The sequence below is a fragment of the Mytilus edulis genome, chromosome 3, assembly GCF_963676685.1.
Source record: "Mytilus edulis chromosome 3, xbMytEdul2.2, whole genome shotgun sequence".
Lineage (NCBI taxonomy): Eukaryota > Metazoa > Mollusca > Bivalvia > Mytilida > Mytilidae > Mytilus > Mytilus edulis.
In genome coordinates this window covers 23166815-23192159 of record NC_092346.1, presented here as the reverse complement: position 1 = coordinate 23192159, position 25345 = coordinate 23166815, and the positions used below count along the sequence as shown (strand labels likewise).

General features: G+C 33.2%; 2 protein-coding genes across 3 annotated transcripts in view; both read left to right on the top strand.

Annotated features, from left to right (window-relative positions):
• The first annotated feature begins 723 nt into the window (after positions 1-723).
• LOC139514226 (microtubule-associated protein 1 light chain 3 gamma-like) overlaps positions 724-25345 on the top strand; it is a 45678-nt gene continuing 21056 nt past the window's right edge. Inside the window, exons 1-2 of one of the 2 annotated variants that reach the window (XM_071303079.1) lie at positions 724-915; positions 21067-21122. In XM_071303079.1, coding sequence (XP_071159180.1) covers positions 852-915; positions 21067-21122 — 120 coding nt within the window. In that variant the 5' untranslated portion in view covers positions 724-851. Of the gene's footprint in view, positions 916-951; positions 995-21066; positions 21123-25345 lie in introns of those variants that run through there. The other variant, XM_071303080.1, reaches the window with a different exon arrangement.
• Positions 10898-15801, top strand: LOC139514225 (uncharacterized). Its single transcript, XM_071303078.1, has 3 exons — positions 10898-12032; positions 12249-12837; positions 14541-15801. Exons 1-2 carry the CDS (start codon positions 11180-11182, stop codon positions 12809-12811), a joined length of 1416 nt encoding a protein of 471 aa, XP_071159179.1. The 5' UTR covers positions 10898-11179; the 3' UTR covers positions 12812-12837; positions 14541-15801.

The following is a 25345-nucleotide window of genomic DNA, read 5'->3' as shown; positions in this document are numbered from 1 at the left end:
ATTAACCAGGTCGGTATGCTGGCATACAGACCTGACAAATTCTAGTATACACATACAGTGAGGTTTTAGCATACACCAGGGTGGTATGCAGGCATACAGACCTGACAAATACAAGTAAGAGAAAAAAGACTTAATTTAGCATTCTTTTCATTGAAACATCTGAAATAAAGATGGGTAAATGCTATGTTATGTATATATTTCAAAAATGACATAAAAGTATAACAAAAATGCAGAATGAGTATCTTTTTAAGGTTTATTTACTTGAACTATTTCCTTGGTGTTAAAATAGTTCATTCTAGCATCCTATGAAAAAGGTTTATGATAAAATGATGAAATTTTGGTTCGCATTTACAAAGAAAGATCACAAATCTTGCCAAAAGATGACAAACAAATATTGTTAATGCTATACAGTGAGTTTTTAACGCGAAATATATCAATAATCCCAAATGTTGTAGCCTTTTCACACAAAAATAAGTTAAGTGGCATATGAGAATTTCTAATTTTAGATGAGAACGTGTTCAAATGATGAATACTTTTAGCTAAAGATGAATATTGGATGGGGGTTCTGTGTATTTACATTATTTGTACAACTCTCCTTACTGATGCCATATTTTGGAATTTCCGTGACCTAAATGGTTCGCGAAAATTAATATTTTTTATATATAGTATAGTAATAGTGGTGGGCCGAGTTTGTTATAGTCCGAGTTAGCTTTAGGCCGAGTTATTCAGCGGCGTATCCTAATACCAAATAACGACTATGATTTTCTCTGAACCTTGGGTTTTACGTCATAACCAGCTGATGACAGATTGAAAAGTGTTCGCAGTTAGATACACACAATATTAGTGGTAACATGCCTGAAAGGCAGTATAATACGGCCGAGGGGGCTAAAACATTCAAACAGAGAAAGAGTTTTTGTAAGTACACGATACAGCAAAATATAAAAATGCCAATACAGTAATCGAGTAATGACAAAGTTTTCCCAAGTTATGACAGGTACATTACAGTTCATCATAACAAACGGACAAATATGGCTGTATTTACATGTCAAAAACCTGGGTACAGACTTACCTGTGAAGTTGGAAATGTTTTCATGCATGGCATCCACTAGATATATTAAATTTAAATGCATAATTTTTGTGTTTCAGAAAGATCTCTTTTGGATTTTGATGGGCATTTTTTTCCCTTCATGCATGAGGTGTGAAAATTAACTATTAAAGTTGTGGTACAAGTTTGAGTAGCTGTGCCGCAAATAGTCAAAAAATAACATAAGGACCTAAGAGCTACGGTTCCGCAGCTAAAGTTTGAGATGAGCCCTTCAGGTAAAAACCGGTTTGTATTGTTTTGATTGTCCTCAATTGACATGGACAAGAGGTATCTTCACACAACTACAGGTGAATTATTCAGTTAAAGAGTTTATCTGAGTCAGTGAGTGGACAGTATCAAAGCTGAGACTACTATAACACATAGTAGTCTCAGATCAAAGTTAATAAATTCAGGTGTTTGTTTATTTTTACACCTTCTGCAGAAAAAAAAACCCCATCAAAAACCAATGCATTTAACTTTTATATATTTAGTGGATGCTAGGCCTTAAAACTTTCCAAACAGCACAGGTAAGTCTGTACACGGAGAAGTTTTTGAGGTGAAAATTCTGCCATATTTGTCCATTTGTTATGATGAACCTTAAAGAGTAGGGGAAAAACTAAGAGAAGACATGGTTATCGATTATTTGGCCATTTTCAAATATATAAATCTTGAGTTTCATTTCAAGGAATGTTAACACCATCAAGACAGTGTCTATTCAGAGACATGTATTTATGTCTCTGGTCTATTCTATTCTTTCCATTGCCAATATTTTATTAGTATTGACAGAAATCAAGTGCCTGTGCTGTGACCTAATACATGCCTAATGTAAAAATAGGATAGGTATTAAGGACCCAAATAGGACCTACATGTACTGAAAAATAAATGAAAATGTGCAAAAAAGTTATATATAAATACATGTGTGATACATGTCATTAAGAATGTAAACTCAATGTCATATGACTATCCCAAATTCTACCAATCATGCCAATAAAAATCATAGGAGGTCAGTAAAATGAAAGTCAAATATCAGCATCTTAAACGAAGTTGGAATGAATTTTACAAGTTTCTTTAAACTTTGAGTACATATTGTATCTCAAAAAGTCAGCAGTTTAATATATGTTTTTGAATTAACAGTTTTAAAAAGTTTGTTTAAGCAAAACTAATGTTAAAGCATTTGCTCAGACTTATTTATTTGATAGACAAATTCAACACTATTATGCCATTGTGACGGGCTTTGCCAAAGATTTTGTTGAATTTATGATAATGGTCTCACAAAATATTAGTACATTGTAATTTGTACTAAAAAAAATACTAAAGCATAAAGACATCATTACCTCAAAATGGACTGGTGAGGGTCTGGATGGTATGCAGAATAGAGAATAATGTGCAGAACTTAATTATTGGAATTCAGCTGCATATACATTTTCTCCAGACAAATGCTCTAGAATGGGATAAACTGAAAAAAGATACACGTCAACCACAAATCCTGATCATGTTCACATATTCTGAATAGAAACAGCTACAAAACATTTATGGGTATCCCGGTAAACATACGATCAGACCTCAAATAGAATACCGGTAACAATGAAGATAATATCAGATTGAATGAAAGATGACAGCTGAATATTCTAAAGCAATGTTTCCTATCCATGATTCCTGGTAAGGTTTGTTCATAGAAAAGGATGGATTTATGGCCTCCCATAGAATAATATTTGAAGGTTCAATAACTTTCTTATCATATTGATCATTACATAATAAAGTGGAGGGAGTGAACCTAGTTCCAAGAAAGATACAAGCTTGTCGTTGCTCTAAAGCTCACAAACCAAAAACACTGTAATTTTGTTCATTAGTCATGTTAATCAGTACAGTGTATGTGTTTTCATAACTTTAGTTTAAGTGAATAGAAATCTATGAAATTTAGACACAAGGTTTATGACCACAAAAGGAAGGTTGGGATTGATTTTGGGAGTTTTAGTTCAAACAGTTTAGGAATTAGGGGCCAAAAAAAGGCCAAAATAAGCATTATTCTTGGTTTTCGCACAATAACTTTAGTATAAATAAATAGAAATCAATGAAATTTAAACACAAGGTTTATGACCATATAAGGAAGGTTGGGATTGATTTTGAGAGTTGAGGTCTGAACAGTTTAGGAATTAGGGGCCAAAAAGGGGCCCAAGTAAGCATTATTCTTGGTTTTCGCACCATAACTTTAGTACATGTATAAGTAAATAGAAATCTTTGAAATTTAAACACAAGGTTTTTGATCATAAAAGGAAGGTTGGGTTTGATTTTGGTAGTTTTGGTCCCAACTGGTTTTTAGGGATAAGGGGTGCAAAGGGTCCAAAATTGAACTTTGTTTGATTTCATCAAAAATTGAATAATTGGGGTTCTTTGATATGCCGGATCTAACTGTGTATGTAGATTCTTAATTTTTGGTTCTGTTTTCCAATTGGTCTACATTAAGGTCCAAAGGGTTCAAAATTAAACTTAGTTTGATTTTAACAAAAATTGAATCCTTGGGGTTCTTTGATATGCTGAATCTAAAAATGTACTTAGATTTTTGATTATTGGCCCAGTTTTCAAGTTGGTCCAAATCGGGGTCCAAAATTAAACTTTAGTATAAGTAAATAGAAATCTTTGAAATTTAAACACAAGGTTTATGACCATAAAAGGAAGGTTGGGTTTGATTTTGGTAGTTTTGGTCCCAACAGGTTTTTAGGAATAAGGGGCGCAAAGGGTCCAAATTGAACTTTGTTTGATTTCATCAAAAATTGAATAATTGGGGTTCTTTGATATGCCAAATCTAACTGTGTATGTAGATTCTTAATTTTTAGTCCCGTTTTCAAATTGGTCTACATTAAATACCAAAGGGTCCAAAATTAAACTAAGTTTGATTTTAATAAAAATTGAATTCTTTGGCTTTTTTGATATGCTGAATTTAATCATGTACTTAGATTTTTGATGATGGGCCCAGTTTTCAAGTTGGTTCAAATCAGGATCCAAAATTATTATGTTAAGTATTGTGCAATAGCAAGAAATTTTCAATTGCACAGTATTCAGCAATAGCAAGAAATCTTCAATTGCACAGTATTGTGCAATAGTAAGAAATTTTCAATTGCACAGTATTGTGCAATAGCAAGAAATCTTCAATTGCACAGTATTGTGCAATAGCAAATATTTTCAATTGCACAGTATTGCGCAATAGCAAGAAATATCTAATTGCACAATATTGTGCAATAGCAAGAAATTTTCAATTGATTGGAGTTATCTGTCTTTGTCCAGAATAGTAGTTGAATCAACTTAAATCATTGTTTTATTTAGCTTCTAAAGGCAAATAGATTTGTTAGATCTTTGACCACATTTATTTTGTGACAGAAACATATTATGTCAAAAAATATGATCACAATCCAAATTCAGACAGTATCAAGCTTGAAGATTGTTACCAAATTTGACCCGACTGTTCAGTGTTTGACCACTGCGGTCATATAAAGCTGCGCCCTGCGGAGCACCTGGTTTTATACTGTCATGCATTTTTGTCTATAATCAGACAAATCTGATGTACAGTGGTTGTCTTCTGTTTATGTATAATTCATACGTGTTTCTTGTTTTTCATATTTATTTAGATTAAACTGTTGATTTTCCCATTTGAATGGTTTTACACTAGAAGTTATTTTGGGGCCCTTTATAGCTTGCTGTTCAGTGTGAGCCAAAACTCCGTGTTGAAGGCCGTTCCTTGACCTATAATGGTTTACTTTTATAAATTGTTACTTGGATGGAGAGTTGTCTCATTGGCACTCATACCACATCTAAATTCTTCCTATATCTATAAAGCATTGTCATTCAATGTTGCCATAATTTCATGTAGATGCATGATATTTTATAAATATGCATGGGTCTTGTAGATGACCAATTTTAGTAACTTTAACATTGACTTGTAGGAGTCAATTCTTGCTCAACATTAATTGACTTGTTAAAGTAGAATGAAATTCAAAACAGTGTGGCTGTGGCCATTGATTGACACATTAAATTCATCCATTGACTGGGACAATTTACGTGAACGTTTGTCTGTAACGACCACTATTCACGATGTACCTACGATAGACATTTAAACTGTGGGGTCACCAAAGGTTTCTTAACGCCTTTAATTATAAAATAATTCCAAAAATTAATCAGGAATAACCTTTATGTTTTGATTTATATAATTGATATAAATCAAAACATCGTGTTATTTCTGATTAATTTTTCGAATTACTTTATTAAGGTGTTGAGAACCTTTGGTGACCTCATAGTTTAAGTGTCTTTAAAAAGTACATAGTGAGCAGTGGTCGTTACATACAAACGTTCACCTAAATTGTCCCAGTCAATGGATGAATTTAATGTGTCAATCAATGGCCACAGCCACACTGTTTTGAATTTCATTCTAATAATTTGTCTTAAATTAAAGGGAGACAAATCTTTTAAGTCTACAAATTTAGACCTCTATGAGCCAAAAGCAGATTCAGATCTATATATATTTTCAAAAAACATCATTTAAACGATGAGAAATAAGATGGTTAGTTTTAACAGATTATGTAAGCATTGTTTATGTTTCCTTACAACAATGTTTTTATAACCGTCGCTCACGCATCACTGGTTCTATTATTGGCAACTCGATATACATCAGTTTTGTCGGACGAACAGGTAATTCCTGTCAAACTAGATAAATCATGTGCATTAATTTAACTGAAACATTTCAATACTATAGTTAACGTTTCTTAATACACACGTTATCATTCACGCGAATTATTAAAGAGACATCGTTATCTGAGAGTATGAGAGTGATAACAGTAAACATCTAAAACGCCGGACGAAAGTCTAGAAATAAAGAAGAACGGTTAAAAATAAAGAAGACATCTAACTTCTTGTCTTACATCCAATTTTCTGTCAAACATCTATAGTTAAAGATTACTGGTTATCTTTTAACCACAGTCCATTTTTCTAGATGTTTTATGGGCTTCTAGATAATAAGCAGGCTCTTTAACCAAATGGCTTTCCCAGTGAGACTTATTTATGACATTTATGTCTGAGCTCTGACTGGTGAGGTGAGAGATTCTTTTGTCATTTTTCTTTTACTCCATGTAGAAGGCCTTACTTTGACTTTGAGATGAAGAACAGCAATACATCCTTTGCACTGTTCATTTAATGATGTTGTGCCATATTCTTTGTTTTTCTACTATCATGATTATACAGAAAGTTGTACAAATTGTTTTTGGTCAGAAGACACATTGTGAGGTGTGAATGTTCTGGGATTATTGACTGACTATAAATTGTATCAGGTTGATCAGATATACAGATTGTTATTATTGCAGTGCAGATACTGTCTCCTACAGTCCATGTACTGATAGTTTAATAAACAAACTTTATATTTGACAATGACCTTATATCTTTTGAACTAGTGATTGTGGGTGATTCACTCTGACAGATATATATATCTTTATACTGCAACTGTGTATTTGCACAGTCAAAATGCATTGACATACACATTTTGTCTTTCACTGATGGGATAAAGTCAAATAAAAGACTATGAAAAAATTGATCAGTGACTAACAGGCTATTATTTGAACTTAAAATTATTTTTAATTATAGAATTTGCTTGATATCTTGTTATTGAAATTTTTAATAAATTCCATGTTTTTTCTGTACTGAAATGTTCTGTGCTGCGCACAACCTTTCTATTACAAAGAAAATAGTATATTTTAAATAGAATGTACTGTGCCGCGCACAAAAATATCTAACCAAAATACATTGTAAAGAAAGTGTTATTAACCGCTCAAATGATTATGATACCAAATAAATATGGAATTTATTAAAAATTTTAAACACAAGAAATTATGCAAATTCCATAATTGAAAATAATTCCAGGTTCAAATAATAGCCTGTTCAGACTGTAAAAAGGCCTTGTTTTGGATGTTGATAATACATATATATATATAGTTCAAATCGTGAAGGACTGTAGGTTTGACCTCATAGATCTGCTTAAAGTTCTTAGTTGTTGATACCCAAAATACATGTATTTGGTGAAGTTATGGTTGATACCGAAAATACATGTATTTTTTTATAAGTTACAGGTGCTACCGAAAATACATATATTTGGTGAAGTTACCGGTACTTGTGTTGCAGTATAAGCAAAACAACCAAACATTGTCTCAAAACATTGTAGTCTGCCTCACATTCAACCTGTGCGGACTAAGCAGATAAAAATTACTAGGCTTCTGACAAATGAAATCAAAAGTTCCTCAATATATAGTAATCTATATATTTCACAGAACAAAATTGGTTGTAAGAAAATAAGGAACAATTATTATTAAGCCATTACAAGTAGATAAATATAATAAGAAAAACAGATCAAATACACATTTGATGTAGCCACACTTAGATAAGCAAAACTTTATTAATAAATACATGAAACAAAAATTAACTAAAACAGATGTATTAAAGTGGCAGTTGGGTGGCCGGGTAAATAATTTTTCAACAATAAATTCAACTTTGCTGTGAATCTTGAATCATTATATATTTCAACTGCTTATTCTAAGTTCTATATACATAAAGTGATAATACACCTTTTCAAGCAAGAGCTAGTGGAACAAGATATACTGTGAGCTATTACTCACTCAATATAATCCCTCTCAAGTAGTCTGACACCAAACAGAAAGAGGAACATTACAGAAACTAAAAGTATGTAAATCTGTTTGGCATTACAAGATTTGGTGCCATTAGTCCGGCCGATCGGTGAAAAAATTGCTCAAATAATGAGGAAAGCACCAAATTTTGCATGATGGTACATTTTTGTGTACTAAGCAATATTAGCTATGGACCCACCCTCAACATTCAATATGGCGGCTTATTTCAAGATGGCTGTCATACATTCTAAAATATTTTCCAGTATTGCACAAATCACAGTGGATTTGATGCTGGAAGCACAAAAATCAACAAATTTGAATGTTTTGGTGTATTTAGCAAGATTTTGTTTTGATCTATCTTTGAAATTCAAAATGGCGGCTATTTTCAAAATGGCCGCCTTGAAAAATAAGCAAATATTCATTATTGACCTAAATTTAAGCATTTTATTGATGAATAATATCATTAAGTCTTTGTCCCAGTTCTGCCCTTTTTGATTTTGCCTGGCTTGTCATTTCATACACAAAGTAGTAGCTTTCATAAAAAGCTGCTGTAGTAGCTTTCATTAAAAGCTGCACTATTTGTTGTCTTGATTCACACATACAAGCTGTGATTTGGGATTAATCTGCCCCAAAAAATATTCAGTGCCTATTTTATTTCTTATGTCGCAATAATTTGCAATTTGAGATATTAAACTGGGAATTGAGAATCATTTAAAGTTTAACACATATCAGTAAAATGGCAGGAGTTGAGGACAACAAGGACAAGAACATTGAAATGCCAGAAACTGATTCACTTTAGGATATTTACACACCCACTACTGAAGACGCTTTAACAGAGGACAACTAAGAAGTGACTATTAGGAAATATAATGTTTAAAGAACAGCTGAGACTAACCGCAATATAAAACAGAGCGAAGCGCTAATTAAGAAAATATGTGTTTATCTCCTTACGATGCAAGCTAAACAGAAAGAGGCAATGAATATTAATAACGAACAGCAATATCTCAGCAACGTCAGCAGTCTGTAGACAGGATAGACCACAAGGCTAGTGGTAATTGCTTGGCGGAATTGATGATCAGACCAATAAGATAGTCAATGTTGTGGTGAGACGGATGGACAAGCTGACAACAACTGAGGAAGGAGACACGATTCAATTCCAAAGTGCATTTAAACAGCAGTGTAACTTCCAACAACTAGCATCTCCAATGCTGACTGCAGTGCCTACTTACGGTATCATCCCCGTCGAGTCAATGGCAAATCCTCCTCCCAAATTTATCACTCCACTTATAACAACCTCGTCAGCTCCTGGAGCTCTAACAGACTTTCCATAACAGCAAGCTGACTCCACTGAACGATCCAGGAAAGGGCAGATGAAACCAAAAGAGTGTGGTAACAGCTCGTCTTCAGACTTCTCATTCGAGAGAGAATATACTCGATGGCAAGAAATCTCGGTGCAAGAGACCGGAACCGAAGCCTACAGCTCCCAAAAATGGAAATACTCAATTGAAGAGGATCCAAATTGAATTGGAAGGCGTTCATTTACCAATTTGAACGAACTGCTGGTAGATGACAATGGAAAAACAGGAACAATGTGTGTAGGCTCCCAGATTGTCAGGCCGATGTTGGCTTGGAGTACGCTCACAAGGTAAACACAGATGATGATTACAAGGCCTAAAGAAAAGTATTTGAGCTGAGCAGCGCTTCAACAAGGAAGACGATCAAACCAGATTGGAACCGAAGCATTCCTTAAAAGATGAAATTTAAAAGACAAAGAGTCTGCAAGCCATGTAATAGAGAGGAACCTAGAAATATTCAACAAGGCGTTAAAACAATTGAAAACCTCAAAAGCCAGCCAGATGGCGATATATGGATCAAAAAGTGCCAATTATGGTGATCGGCAAGTCTACTTTACTGATGGCGCAGTATCACCAACCGATAAAGGAAATATGAGAAATCCTTGGAAAATGAGGTGCATTAACTAAAACAAGTTGTCACAAAACTAGCTGATGTTATGCTTTCAACTAATCAGCATAACCTGGATTGGCTGATCAATATAACCTTGTTCCTTCTGATCAAATAATCATGGAAGATCACCTGACCAATATACACGTGGTAAATCTCCTGAGCAATACAATCGCGGTAGATCGCCAGATAGAAATACACCCAAGTTTAATGCACATCGACCAGCAACACCCCCACTAAGACAGAGATAATAAAGTCATCAAGGACAAAGATTAGCATCTCCACGGACAAACTCCAAAAATCCCGGTTATTTCAGACAACGGTCAATTAACTTCACCAGGATACAGATTAGATCAAAGCGCTACCCCTCCTATATTGTCATCAGACGAACCATTTGAAAGAGCTTAGCAGTACGAGGTACTATACATGACCAGAAATTGAGCATGGTTGTGGACACTGCTGCAATGATAACATTAGTAAATGAGAAATTAATTCCGGCAGATAATGGAGATTTGGAGATCGTTACGCTACATGGCTTTGGTGAACAGCTTGTTATTGGGAAGATTATAAAGAACGACACTCGACAGTGATAGAGTAAACATACAATTAGATGTGTGTTAAGAGCCATTAACAGACGATCTTATGCTAGCTATTTTGAACAAACTGAGCGCAGTGATAAATCTGAGTACTCCCACACTCAGCATCAACAATAAAGTGATAAATGCGGCATTTGTTAACAGTGGAAACGAGATTTAAACTCAGCAAATTTAAAAAAAAACGAACCATCCCTCAGACCGTTTAAACTAATAAAAGTGCTAACCAGGAGTGCATTTTAAGACCATACTCGCTGACTAGTTGCGAATTGGTTTCGCACGTAGTCGGAAAAGGAAATAGTTGCCCCTTAACTATTTTAAATGATGGCAATCGTCTAATGCGCCTGAAGAAAGGTACGCCTATTGATTAAATAGAATAGTTTGGCGATGTAGTGGGGACGGCAGATGAAAACGCGATAAGTGACGTAAGACGTTGCATTGAAGAGACACGAGACAAGGTGCCCTCGGCACTGCCTCAAAGTTCAGATAAGTTACCTAATATTCCAACACATTTAACCTACTTATATTAACTTTCAATCGAATCGCTTCAATATATTTCATTCCAACCATTAAAACTGAAAGCGTTTAAAGAACAATTTTTATAAACCAATATTATGCAAGAGTTCCCATGAGAAGCGCATGCGCAGATAGAGGTCACTGCGTTAGCAGATTTTAAGAGGTTAACACGTGGAAAATTTTAGAAACTTATTATTGAAAGTTTTGATTCTATTCTTATTAATTGGATTTATTATTATGTTCAATGGATGAACAGTGATATCAGCAACGTTTGCTGTTATAGGTCCTTGAACATTATAAGACTGACGACTGCGGTCGAGGTCGTTCTTGTGACCACAGTGTGACTGTCCAAATATCCGACCGTAATGGCGGATGAAAAGGAAGAACATTCCAAAATGGAAAGACATTCTTCGAATGACAGTAGATTTCTTCATTTTCATGAAGTTAATCAACAACACTGCAATATTGATAACGCTTCTAATAATGAACTTGTGTTTGAAGCTAGACTTGAAAATGTAGACAATTTGTGCGTAGGGGGCGGAGCTCCATTGTCACATGTGTCAATCAACCAAACACCGGATGTTGACAAACAACCGGATCTGTATCAGTTACTGCTACAAACTCAAATGATAACACAAGCATTGTTGAACAATGAAAGAACTGATTCTAACACGCCAGTTAAGAAAAACAAATGTGGCAAACGACGTACAACATGTACTGTATCTGCTAGTGATGACGCAAGTCCATCAAGTTCTAAAAAACAAAGATATGAAACTGAAAGTGGCCACGGACATGGATCACGAGTACAATCTGAGTCTTTGACACAAAGTTACATGAAAGAACTTCAAGAACTTTGCCAATCACAAAACAACAAACAAAATCAAAGGGAAGCAAGCCCTTTATCTGATGTCTCAAGTGAAAGTGAATCAGAAAGCTCAAATAATTCTGACAATGAACTTGATCAACAAGAAATACATACTAACATTAACAGTAATAGTACTTCTAATAAAAACAATGACACTATGTCTGTCATTGAAGATATGAAAGGCTTCATGGTAACTGAAGAGAAAGCTGGTCCAAAGATAAATGATGAACTGGCATCTGTTGTCAATGATGGCTTGAGAAAAAAGGCCAAGCAAAACAAAGTTGATGAGCTAACCAAAAAGTATGCAAAGCCAGAAAATGTACACAGTTTGACAGTCCCAAAAATTAATTTGGGTGAGTGTATATAAAGTAAATATACTATTAAACATATGAGACATGTACAAAAATGTACATGTTAAATTTTAAAATTAATTAAAATTCAATTCTTTGAAAACAAATATATATTTATATACATGTACATGTAAATGTATTTTTTAAAATTTAATTAAAATCAATATAAATTATTTGATTGAGGCCGACATAAAATACAGGAATTCATTTCCTTTTCAGGTATCTGGTCACAGATGTCAATATCTAATAGAATGAATGACGTCAAACTACAAAAAATTCAAAACCTATTGGGCAAAGCAGCGTGTCCTATGCTGTATTTAATGGACATGTTTCTTGGTAAATCTCAAACCAATGATGGACTCACGACAGAAGAGGTACACTCTGCTACACAACTCTGTAAGGACGCGTACCAAATGACTCAAGTCACGTATGCAGACATTACTTTTAGACGAAGAGCTTTAATACAAGCAGAAATACAACCAAAATATAAAGCTTTATGCAAAGATGATGTTCCAGTAACTGATTTTCTCTTTGGAAATGACATCAAAGATAAAGTCAAAGAAATGGATGCTGAATATACAGTAGGGAAGAAACTGGGCAAAACCAATTTTAATGTTGGAAAGAAATCACATGATGACAAGAAAACTTTTAAGAAGCCATATGTACATGTACCAAAACGTCATTTTGACAAACCATCAAACAAGAAAGATTTTTTAGGGAAACCCACTTACAAAAAGAAAAAGTTCAAAAAGAAGTTCCAAGAGCAGGACAAGAAGTTTTAGAATTGCCAAAGCAAATTAGTTTGCCTGTGAGTACTTCAGTTCAGCAATTGAATACACAATTTACATTTTCAAACACACCAGACAATTTCATTGGTGGGAAAGTGAAAACATTCCTAGATAATTGGATGAGTCTTACTTCAGATAACTGGGTTTTAGATGTTGTAAAAGGGTATCAAATTGAGTTTGAGCAAATTCCATATCAAAACAAAGAACCAAATTTATTACAATTTGATAAAGATGAAACAAATATGGTACAGTTAGAAATAGATAAATTTTTACAGAAACAAATTATAAAACCAGTGACGTATATTAAAAATCAATATGTTTCAAATATTTTTACAAGACCAAAGAAGGATGGTACATGTAGAGTAATTTTAAATTTAAAAGTTCTCAACAATGATATTGAAAAACACCATTTTAAAATGGAAACATTAAAGTCAGCAATACAATGTGTGTCACAAAACTGCTGGTTTGCTTCTATTGATTTGAAAGACGCATATTATTCTATTTCTATTGACCACAAAGACCGAAAATATTTACGGTTCTATTGGAATGATCAGTTGTATGAATATACATGTTTGCCTAATGGGCTGACAACTGCGCCAAGGATATTTACAAAAGTTTTGAAAGTGCCATTTTCACATTTAAGAAAAATTGGACACAAAAATGTAGCTTACATTGATGATAGTCTTTTGATCAGTGATAGTTATTCGCAATGTGCAATTAATATTTCTGATACAGTCACTTTATTGGATAAATTAGGCTTTACTATTCATCCTGTCAAATCTGTATTTGAACCGACACAAACAATTACATTTTTAGGATTTGTTTTGAATTCAATAACAATGACAATTAAACTTACAACTGAAAAAGCACAAGCAATAAAACTTGCATGCTGTAAATATGTTAAAAACAGACAAATGTCAATCAGGCAATTTGCACAGATTATAGGCAAATTGATTGCTGCCGAACCAGGAGTTGAACATGCACTTATATATATAAAATCTTTAGAAATAGAAAAAGACAAGTTTTTAAAACAAAACAATGGCGATTTTGACACTAAAATCATCATTTCAAATGAATCAGTAGATGTGTTAAATTGGTGGATTTCTCATGTTGAGTCTAGTTTTAAACCATTAGTACGAAAAGATCCTGAGATCATTTTAAAAACAGACAGTTCAAAAACTGGTTGGGGTGGTGTTGTCGACAATACACAACTTCAAACCAAGGGTTTTTGGTCTTATGAAGAGCAGAAATTACACATAAATTATTTAGAACTGAAAGCAGCGTTTTTAGCATTAAAATGTTTTTGTTCAACAAAATCTGATAAACATGTTCGAATATACATGGATAATATGGTAGCTGTGACCTATATAGACAAAATGGGAGGTAGAATTCAATCTCTTAATACCTTAACAAGGGAAATATGGCAGTGGTGTATACACAGAAACATTTGGTTAAGTGCTTGTCATTTACCGGGAAAAACAAATGTTGAAGCAGACAAATTGTCACGTTCTAATAATACAGATCTAGAATGGAAACTTAACACTAATGTTTTTATGTGTATTAATTCAATATATGGTCCGCATGATATTGATTTATTTGCTTCAAGGATAAATCATCAGTTATCGAGGTATATTTCATACTTACCTGATCCTAATGCTGAAGCAGTAGATGCTTTTTCTATAAGATGGACTAACTTTAACTCATTTGTTTTTCCTCCTTTTAGCATGGTAGGAAAAGTTATCCAAAAACTGATTTTGGAGGAAGCAGAAATAACCTTAATAGCACCTTTGTGGAGCACTCAACATTGGTTCCCTCAAATACTGCATCATATTGTTCAGGATTCTTACATAATACCCAGGGAAAAAGGACAACAGTTGTTGATACTGCCAACAGATCCTCAAAAGAAACATCCGTTGAAAAAACTGATTTTGGGTGTCTTCAGATTGTCGGGCAAATTGTTCAAAATACAGGACTATCAAAAAAGGCTGCAGAAATTGTCATCTCATCCTGGAGACAAAGTACACAAAAACAGTATTGGACATATCTCAAAAAATGGTGTACATTTTGTTGTCAACGAAAGATTGATATTTTTACGCCAACTGAGGTGGATGTAGTGGAATTTTTGACAGTTTTATACGAGTCCGGTGTAGGATATAGTTCTATTAACACAGCACGATCTGCATTATCGTCATATTTGACATTGGGAAAAACACTGCCGATTGGTCAGTGGCCTTTAGTTAAAAGGTTCCTCAGAGGAGTTTATAATAAACGACCAATGTTTCCTAGATATCAGCAAACATGGGATGTTAATGTTGTATTAGAATTTTTGATTACTTTATCGCCTGTAAAGCTTTTGTCACTGAGATGTTTAACTTTGAAATTAGTCATGTTATTAGCACTAGTTACTGGACAGAGAATACAGACGTTACATTGTGTAGATTTAGATTTTATGAAAATTACAAAAGACAATGTTGTAATTGAAATTAATGAGGTTTTGAAAACCTCAAAACCAGGAAAACATTTATCACCAATATGTTTGCCAGCATTTGTTGATGACACAAGACTGTGTATTGTAACAGTTTTAAACGCCTATATCGAAAGAACATCTGCAATACGTACATCTCAAAAACTTTTTGTTACATTTGTAAAACCATACCATCACCCAACAAAGTCAACAATTAGTAATTGGATTAAATTGGTTTTAAAGCTTGCAGGTGTAAATACTTCTGTTTTTAAAACACACAGTACTAGGGGAGCTAGTACATCAGCAGCACTTAGAGCTGGGGTGTCGGTAAATTCTATTTTAAAATCAGCAGGATGGACAAATGAGTCTACTTTTAGGCAATTTTACAATAGACCAGTTACTGTTCAAGAGTACAATGATAACTATAGTGTACGAGTACTTCGTGGAAAATAGTTTTGTTTTTGCTTATAATGTACCAATGTTCATGATGTATATAAGTTAATACAATATTATTTGAAAATGTCTTTATCATTACCAAAATCCATATTATGAAATGGCTTTGTTGCCTACAGATATATTGGTATTCCGTATGTCGTTGAAACAGTTATAGATATATATAACTAATTGTGAGCTGATTGCTATATTAATTTATAGTAATTTGGGAATCCAATACATTATTGTAATCCTACACAACAGGTATAAATTACACGTATTCAAGTAAATTGGCTCTCAAATCTCATGGGAACTCTTGCATAATATTGGTTTATAAAAATTGTAAAATTAAATGAGGCTTAGTTATAAGACGATATTTGATTAAAATTTTTATAAACCAATAGTTATGCTAAGAGTTAACATGCCCACCCTTTTTTCATCATTACCCACCCAGAAATTTATTCAATTATACATGAATATCTCTGAATAGTGACCTCTATCTGCGCATGCGCTTCTCATGTTAACTCTTAGCATAACTATTGGTTTATAAAAATTTTAATCAAATATCGTCTTATAACTAAGCCTCATTTAATTTTACAATTACAATAACATGTAACATATTGATTAACATTTTGAATTTCACTTTTTGTTTTTGTATATGCAGCCATATTTGCAAATGTATGCGTTATAGAAATAACCAAATTATTTTTTTTATATTTCAAAATTAATTGATAACAAATTCAAAAACATGAAGATCATTTTAAAAGATTCATTACTTTAATTTCCGAAATTATATAGAATACCTTACGGATATTCTTGCTATTTTTAACGTTTTTCCGCCATCTTGAATATGGCAGTCATATTGAATTTTTCAGAGTGGGTCCATAGCTAAAATCAAAGGGTATATGACCAAGAACTACTGTGCAAAGTTTCATGCTTTCCTCATCAAGTGAGCAATTCTACCCTATATCTGCACCAATCGGCCGGACTACATGTACATGTAATGATCAAGGACCTATGACTTGTAGTTACTAAGATAAATATTAATGCAAAGAAAATTTCATATACATATACCAACTGGCAACTATTTGTAAACTGATGTGTATAGTAACCATTTGGTCTCTCAATAACTTTGCACATCTTGAATGTGTGAGATCAAGGGTTCAATCCCCAACTGTGTCAAACCGAAGGGTAATTACAGATTTATTTACAGCTTCTATGCCTAACAAGCTCAATTACTAAATGCTTTAAGAGAAAAAGCTTAGATCTTATAGTAGTTTTCCATGATTTAACTAATGTATAGATCTGTATAATGACTTTCTGCAGACTTGTTACATGTACCTTCTTAGCTTGCTAATTCAGCATGTTGGTTCAGTACAAGCAGTACTCATTCAAATCACTATGAACACCTTACTATTTAATAAATAAATTTTGTGTATTTACTGTCTTCTGATTGGTTAAAATTATTAGTTTTATTTTCAATGTTGTCAATTTTTATGGCGACACGCCCACTCTGACGTTGTGTATTCATACGCCAACATGTGTGTACGTTGTTATTGTTAATATAAAGTGTTCTTTGGGCTTTATTTTTGATAGAAATTTATTTATAATGAATGGCAATAATTTATTTTGAATTTATTGAACCATAAAATTAATTTTTGACTCTTCACATTTAACATAATCCGCTTTGCGGATTATTCAATGTGAATTAAGAGTCAAAAATTAATTTTATGGTTCAATGAATTCAAAATAAATAATAGCCATTCATTAAATGCAGCTTGTTTAAGGCAGAGGTGGTATGCCAACGTGCAATTCATGTTTATAATTATATGCTTGTCTTATACAGTCATTGGTCATTTATTAAACTTACATTTTGTATTTCCCACACCTGTGTGCACGTGGTGAAGATTATTTTTCAGGAAGAGTTCTGTTCCTCAGCAACTATACATGACAGGTCAACAATATTTAGTTATAGTTGGATCTGTTGCTATGTTAATTCTGTAAATGCAGAAATTATTGCTTGCATTCATTATTCATTGCGATTTTTGAAGAATTGATCGAAACTGCAAGATTAGTTATTACAATTTCATGAAAATTTGCATATAGATATACTTTTGTCCTATATCAGAATACAAGTTCTTATTATTGAGGGGGGATAGGACCTTTATAGGGACTCCGGGATCAGTTGTTTTTAAGCTCGGGGTTTCCGGTACCACTATTTCCCAAGAAATACATGAACCTTTATAATATCCCCAAAACAAACTGATATATCCCGATAACAAGATTTTTTATGGTGTAATTACTACATGTACTTTTAAAAATATTAAAGAATATTAATTACAGATAACACTCATTTTTCGAGACAATAACTTGCGTGTAAGTGTATGGATCTTTCTGAAATTGAACCACAAGGTTCAATTTCAAACCAGGTGCTCCGCAGGGCGCAGCTTTATACGACCGCAGAGGTCGAACCCTGAACAGTTGGGGCAAGTATGGACAAAACATTCAAGCGTGATACAGCACTGAATTTGGATTGTGATCAAATTTTTGACATTACATGGTTTTTTTTACACAAAACAAATGTCAAGATTTTACAAATCAATTAAAGATTTCTTCTTCAAACTTATTTAAATCTAAAATTAAATAGTTGACACAGCATAGGTTTCTGACACAGAATGAATGTGGTCTAATGAACTTAAAACATTTTTTTTGCCTTTGAGCAATTCACTATGCTGTTGAATATTAATCCTCTAAAAAAAATGTTTGAAGAAATTTTCTTTTTATTTATGAAATCTGAAATGAGAAAAATTAACCCCCCGCTCCCCCCCATTTTTTTCACATTCCTGTTTCCCTTTTTCCAAAACTGATATCAATTCAAATTTCTAATGGAGTTTGCAACAATAACTACTCTTTTAAATACATCATAAAATATTAAAATGTAAAATAAAGTGCTTGTTATCACTGAATGGTAAAGATTGGTTGGTAGTAAAAGTGAATATACATTGTTTATTGTATAAAACAATAAAAAAAACTTCATCAGCAACATTTAATATTGGCAAATTTCCAATGAAGTTATTTACATAAAGTTATTGGCAAATAAAAATAGAAAATGACATCATAGTCATGTCTGGCAAATGTCCAACATACATTATCTAAAAACATTTTAGATAAGATAAGGAAAAAAAGCTTCATGAGCAACATTTTATATTGGCAAATTTCCAATGAAGTTATTTACATAAAGTTATTGGGAAATAAAAATAGAAAATGACATCATAGTCATGTCTGGCAAATTTCCAACATATATTATCAACTACTATTCTATACAAAGAAAGATAACTCCAATTGAAAATTAATTGCTATTGCACAATATTGTGCAATTAGATATTTCTTGCTATTGTGCAATACTGTGCAATTGAAAATTTCTTGCTATTGCACAATACTTGATATGGAATCCTGATTTGGACCAACTTGAAAACTGGGCCCATAATCAAAAATCAAAGTACATGTTTAGATAAAGCATATCAAATAAGCCCAAGAATTTAATTTTTGTTAAAATCAAACTTAGTTTAATTTTGGACCCTTTGGACCTTAATGTAGACCAATTTGAAAACTGGACCAAAAATTAAGAATCTACATACACAGTTAGATTTGGCATATCAAAGAACCCATTTATTCAATTTTTGATGAAATCAAACAAAGTTTAATTTTGGACCCCCATTTGGACCAACTTGAAAACTAGGCCAATAATTAAAAATCTAAGTACATTTTTAAATTCAGCATATCAAAGAACCCCAAAGATTCAATTTTTGTTAAAATCAAACTAAGTTTAATTTTGGACCCTTTGGACCTTAATGTAGACCAATTTGAAAACGGGACCAAAAATTAAGAATATACATACATAGTTAGATTCGGCATATCAAAGAACCCCAATTTTTCAATTTTTGATGAAATCACACAAAGTTCAAAGACCCATTGGGCCCCTTATTCCTAAACTGTTGGGACCAAAACTCCCAAAATCAAACTCAACCTTCCTTTTATGGTCATAAACCTTGTGTTTAAATTTCATAGATTTCTATTTACTTATACTAAAGTTATGGTGCAAAAACCAAAAATAATGCTTATTTGGGCCCCTTTTTGGCCCCTAATTCATAAACTGTTGTGACCTCAACTTCAAAAATCAAATCCAACCTTCCTTTTGTGGTCATAAACCTTGTGTCAAAATTTCATAGATTTCTATTCACATAAACTAAAGTTATAGTGCGAAAACCAAGAAAATGCTTATTTGGGCCCTTTTTGGCCCCTAATTCCTACAATATTGGGACCAAAACTCCCAAAATCAATCCCAACCTTCCTTTTGTGGTTATAAACCTTGTGTTAAAATTTCATTGATTTCTATTCACTTTTACTTAAGTTAGAGTGCGAAAACTAAAAGTATTCGGACGACGACGCCAACGTGATAGCAATATACGACCAAAAAAATCAAAATTTTTGCGGTCGTATAAAAAGGAAGGTTGGGATTGATTTTAGGGGTGATGGCCCAGAGGCCCCAGACTATTTAGGAATTGGGGGCCAAAAACAATACTTTGTATAAATTGCTTATTTCTTGACCAATTTCAATGGGGTTTTATTCTTGAATTCTTGGGGTCCAAAATTTATTTAGATTTTGGATATTGGACCATAATAGGTAAATTAAAAATTTTTAAGTTCTAATATTAGACCACATTCATTCTGTGTCAGAAAACTATGCTGTGTCAACTATTTAATCACAATCCAGATTCAGAGTTGTATCAAGCTTGAATGTTGTGTCCATACTTGCACCAACTGTTCAGGGTTTGACCACTGCGGTCATCAAAGCTGTGCCGTACTGAGCATCTGGTTTTCTAGGAGTTACACTCCTTTGAACTTATTTGCCTCAATATACTACTGCAACAGTTTGTCATCTCAATTCCTCTGAAACCACACAACAGAATTGCATGAAACTTTGTAGATAATAAGAACATACTATGTTGATGTGCATATATATATATTGACAGGAAATTATGACTGTGACCTCATTTTCATCAACATATAATATATTTGTTATACTCATATTATTACAGACATTTAACATCAATCAGGTGAAACTTTTCAGTGTGTGTAATTAATAGCTTTTACAGTGAATATAAACCTGAGATTTTTCATTTGACTGATGAGTTGACCCCATGTTGAGAGTTTATTGCCATTTAATAAAAAAAAAGAAGGTTCCAATAATGCTGTGTTAAGCAGCAAGCAGCTAGTTTAACATTTTAGTGGAATGTTTCCTATTTATTTTGAAGAATAAATTCATTACAGATGCTGTATCTTTATTTTTCAGCTATTCGTAAAGAAGAAGTTATTGGTATTAGATCAAAGTTTCCAACTAAAGTTCCTGTAAGTGTTATTATTGAACTAGGCATCTTATTTTAGTGAGGCAAAACAATTGAGCCTGGCTTCCTAGTGAAGAGAGGCGAATTTGTTTTGGAGGGTATGAAATGAATGGTGCAAAATCCTGCATTCTAGGCATTTTTAGAGAGTTTGATAATGTTTTGAATTTGGACACTTTTTATATAAGTTTTTCATATTTTAAAGGGAAACTTCGCAAAAAAATCAAAAATTGATATTATGTTCATTCTGTATAAAAATGCTCAAATTCATAGATATTAAAGTTTTATTCCGCTAGATAAGCGATCACCATCGATTTTAAATTTAGAGTATCAATTCTCTGCGATCCGCCATTTTGTCTTCTTTCCCGATTAATAAAAACGATATGTCTATAAACCACAAAGAAACAAAACTACAGTAACCGATGTAGTCGTAATTGCCTGTCGATATCTTTTACTAACACCAAATTTTTAACAACTTTATTTAAATTCATATGTAAGATAATCATCCAAATACCACTGATTTGAGTCTGCTGCCAGAACATAGAACAAACATCGATTCAGTAGAGTTTGCCAAATTTTTCTATGGCCGGTTCAGTCAAATCGTTTTAAAATCATAATTTGGTCTGCGGATATCCTTATAGTGATGAACATGGAGCATGGCAAGACCGCACAATCTCTCGCCACTTATGCATGCTCTTTTCCAAGTTTTCAGTTGTTTCAGGGCAGTCTGTGTTTCTAAAGGTAGCACATTATCATCAGCACAATGATCGATGTTATCTTCCAATTCCCTTTCCATCAGCAATTCAGTAGCAGCATCGGTAGGAATAGTTTTGTTTGCAAAAGGGAGTTAAGCTTTCCTGTAAGCACCATCATACAGTCACAGTTACAAAATATTAAACTCGCTTTTATTCTGACAAAGAGTAGACAAACAAGGGATAGAATGAGATAAGATACATGTATATGATTCTATCTATAGAGTAAGTATATATGATATCCATGGGTACAGGGGAATGGGAATGGAGTTTTTGACGTTTACATCTAGGTCCGCGTAATTTCAAATTATTTCTGGAAATAGTTGGTGATATTTTAGTTCCAGAATCTTTAAATTTAGGGGTTAGGGTTGGGGGTGTCCGATTCCAAAACCCAGAATATAAAGAAACGAAATTCCCTAGTCCCGAATAAGTAAAGACAAAAATCCTGTGTTAAAGGTTCTACCATTCCTCAATAATATCAAATTGGAATATAGTATATTCTTTCATTTTAAGCTCACCTGGCCCAAAGGGCCAAGTGAGCTTTTCCCATCACTTTGCAATTTAAGGAAATTTTACTGTTTTTGGTTACTATCTCGAATATTATTATAGATAGAGATAAACTGTTAAGAGCAATAATGTTCAGCAAAGTAAGATTTACAAATAAGTCTCGATGACCGAAATGGTCAGTTGACCCCTTTAGGAGTTATTGCCCTTTTTTGTCTATTTTTAACCATTTTTCATAAATCTTAATAATCTGTTACAAAAATCTTCTCCTCTGAAACTACTTGGCCAAATTAATCCAAACTTGGCCACAATCATTTTTGGGGTAGATAGTTTAAAAAATGTGTCCGGTGACCCGGCCAACCAACCAAGATGGGCGCCATGGCTAAAAATAGAACATAGGGGTAAAATGCAGTTTTTGGCTTATCACTCAAAAACCAAAGCATTTAGAGCAAATCTGACAGGGGTAAAATTGTTAATCAGGTCAAGATCTATCTGCCCTGAAATTTTAAAATGAATCGGACAACCCGTTGATAGGTTGCTGCCCCTGAATTGGTAATTTTAAGGAAATTTTGCTGATTTTATACGACCGCAAAAATTTTAATTTTTCGTCGTATATTGCTATCACGTTGGCGTCGTCATTGTTGTCGTCCTCGTCCGAATACTTTAAGTTTTTCGCACTCTAACTTTAGTAAAAGTGAATAGAAATCTATGAAATTTTAACACAAGGTTTATGACCACAAAAGGAAGGTTGGGATTGATTTTGGGAGTTATGGTTCCTACAGTTTAGGAATTAGGGGCCAAAAAAGGGCCTAAATAAGCATTATTCTTGGTTTTCGCACAATAACTTTAGTATAAGTAAATAGAAATCTATGAAATTTAAACACAAGGTTTATGACCATAAAAGGAAGGTTGGGTTTGATTTTGGGAGTTTTGGTCCTAACAGTTTAGGAATAAGGGGCCCAAAGGGTCCAAAATTGAACTTTGTTTGATTTCATCAAAAATTAAATAATTGGGGTTCTTTGATAAGCCGAATCTAACTGTGTATGTAGATTCTTAATTTTTGGTCCCCTTTTCAAATTGGTCTACATTAAGGTCCAAAGGGTCCAAAATTAAACTTAGTTTGATTTTAACAAAAATTTAATTCCTAGGGGTTTTTGATATGCTGAATCTAAAAATGTACTCAGATTTTTTATTATTGGCCCAGTTTTCAAGTTGGTCCAAATCGGGGTCCAAAATTAAACTTTGTTTGATTTCATCAAAAATTGAATAATTGGGGTTCTTTGATATGCCAAATCTAATTGTGTAAGTAGATTCTTAATTTTTGGTCCCGTTATCAAATTGGTCTACAGTAAAGTCCAAAGGGTCCAAAATTAAACTAAGTTTGATTTTAACAAAAATTGAATTCTTGGGCTTTTTTGATATGCTGAATCTAAACATGTACTTATATTTTTGATTATGGGCCCAGTTTTCAAGTTGGTTCAAATCAGGATCCAAAATTATTATGTTAAGTATTGTGGAATAGCAAGAAATTTTCAATTGCACAGTATTCAGCAATAGCAAGAAATCTTCAATTGCACAGTATTGTGCAATAGCAAGAAATTTTCAATTGCACAGTACTGCGCAATAGCAAGAAATCTTCAATTGCACAGTATTGTGCAATAGCAAATATTTTCTATTACTCAGTATTGCGCAATAGCAAGAAATATCTAATTGCAATTTCAATTGGAGTTATCTTTCTTTGTCCAGAATAGTAGTTGAATCAACTTAAATCTTTGTTTTATACAATATATATAATTAATATTTCAATTGGAGTTATCTTTCTTTGTCCAGAATAGTAGTTGAATCAACTTAAATCATTGTTTTATACAATATACAATGTATATTCACTTTTTCTACCAACTGATAAATTAAAACAATCTTTACCATTCAGTGATAACAAGCACTTTATTTTACATTTTATGATGTATTTAAATGAGTAGTTATTGTTGCAAACTCCATTAGAAATTTGAATTGAGATCAGTTTTGGAAAAAGGGAAAGGGGGATGTGAAAACAAATGGGGGTGGGGGGTTAAATTTTTCTCATTTCAGATTTCATAAATAAAAAGAAAATTTCTTCAAACATTTTTTTGAGAGGATTAATATTCAACAGCATAGTTAATTGCTCAAAGGCAAAAAAAATATTTGAAGTTCATTAGACCACATTCATTCTGTGTCAACTATTTAATCAAAATCCAAATTTAGAGCTGAATCCAGCTTGAATGTTGTGTCCATACTTGCCCCAACCGTTCAGGGTTCAACCTCTGTGGTCGTATAAAGCTGCGCCCTGCGGAGCATCTGGTTGTAATGTTGAATTCTCTCTTATTATAAGTAATAGGATAACTATATTTGGTATGTGCGTACCTTGCAAGGTCCTCATGCCCGTCAGACAGTTTTCGCTTGACCTCGACCTCATTTCAAGGATCAGTGAACAAGGTTAAGTTTTGGTGGTCAAGTCAATATCTCAGATACTATAAGCAATAGGGCTAGTATATTTGGTGTATGGAAGGACTGGAAGGTGTACATGTCCAACTGGCAGGTGTCATCTGACCTTGACCTCATTTCCATGTTCAGTGGTTATAGTTAAATTTTTGTGTTTTGGTCTGTTTTTCTCATACTCTATGCAATAGGTCTACTATATTTGTTGTATGGAATGATTGTAAGGTGTACATATCTAGCGGGCAGATGTCATCTGACCTTGACCTCATTTTCATGGTTCAGTGGTCAAAGTTAAGTTTTTAAGTTTTGGTCTTTTTATCTAATATTATATGCCAAAGGTCAACTATATTTGGTGTATGGAAATATATTATGATCTATATGTCAGTCCTGCAGGTTTTATTTGACCATGACCTCAATTGCACGGTTCATTGCACAGTGTTAAGTTTTTGTGTTTTGGTCTATTTTTCTTAACCTATAAGTAGTAGGTCAACTATATTTG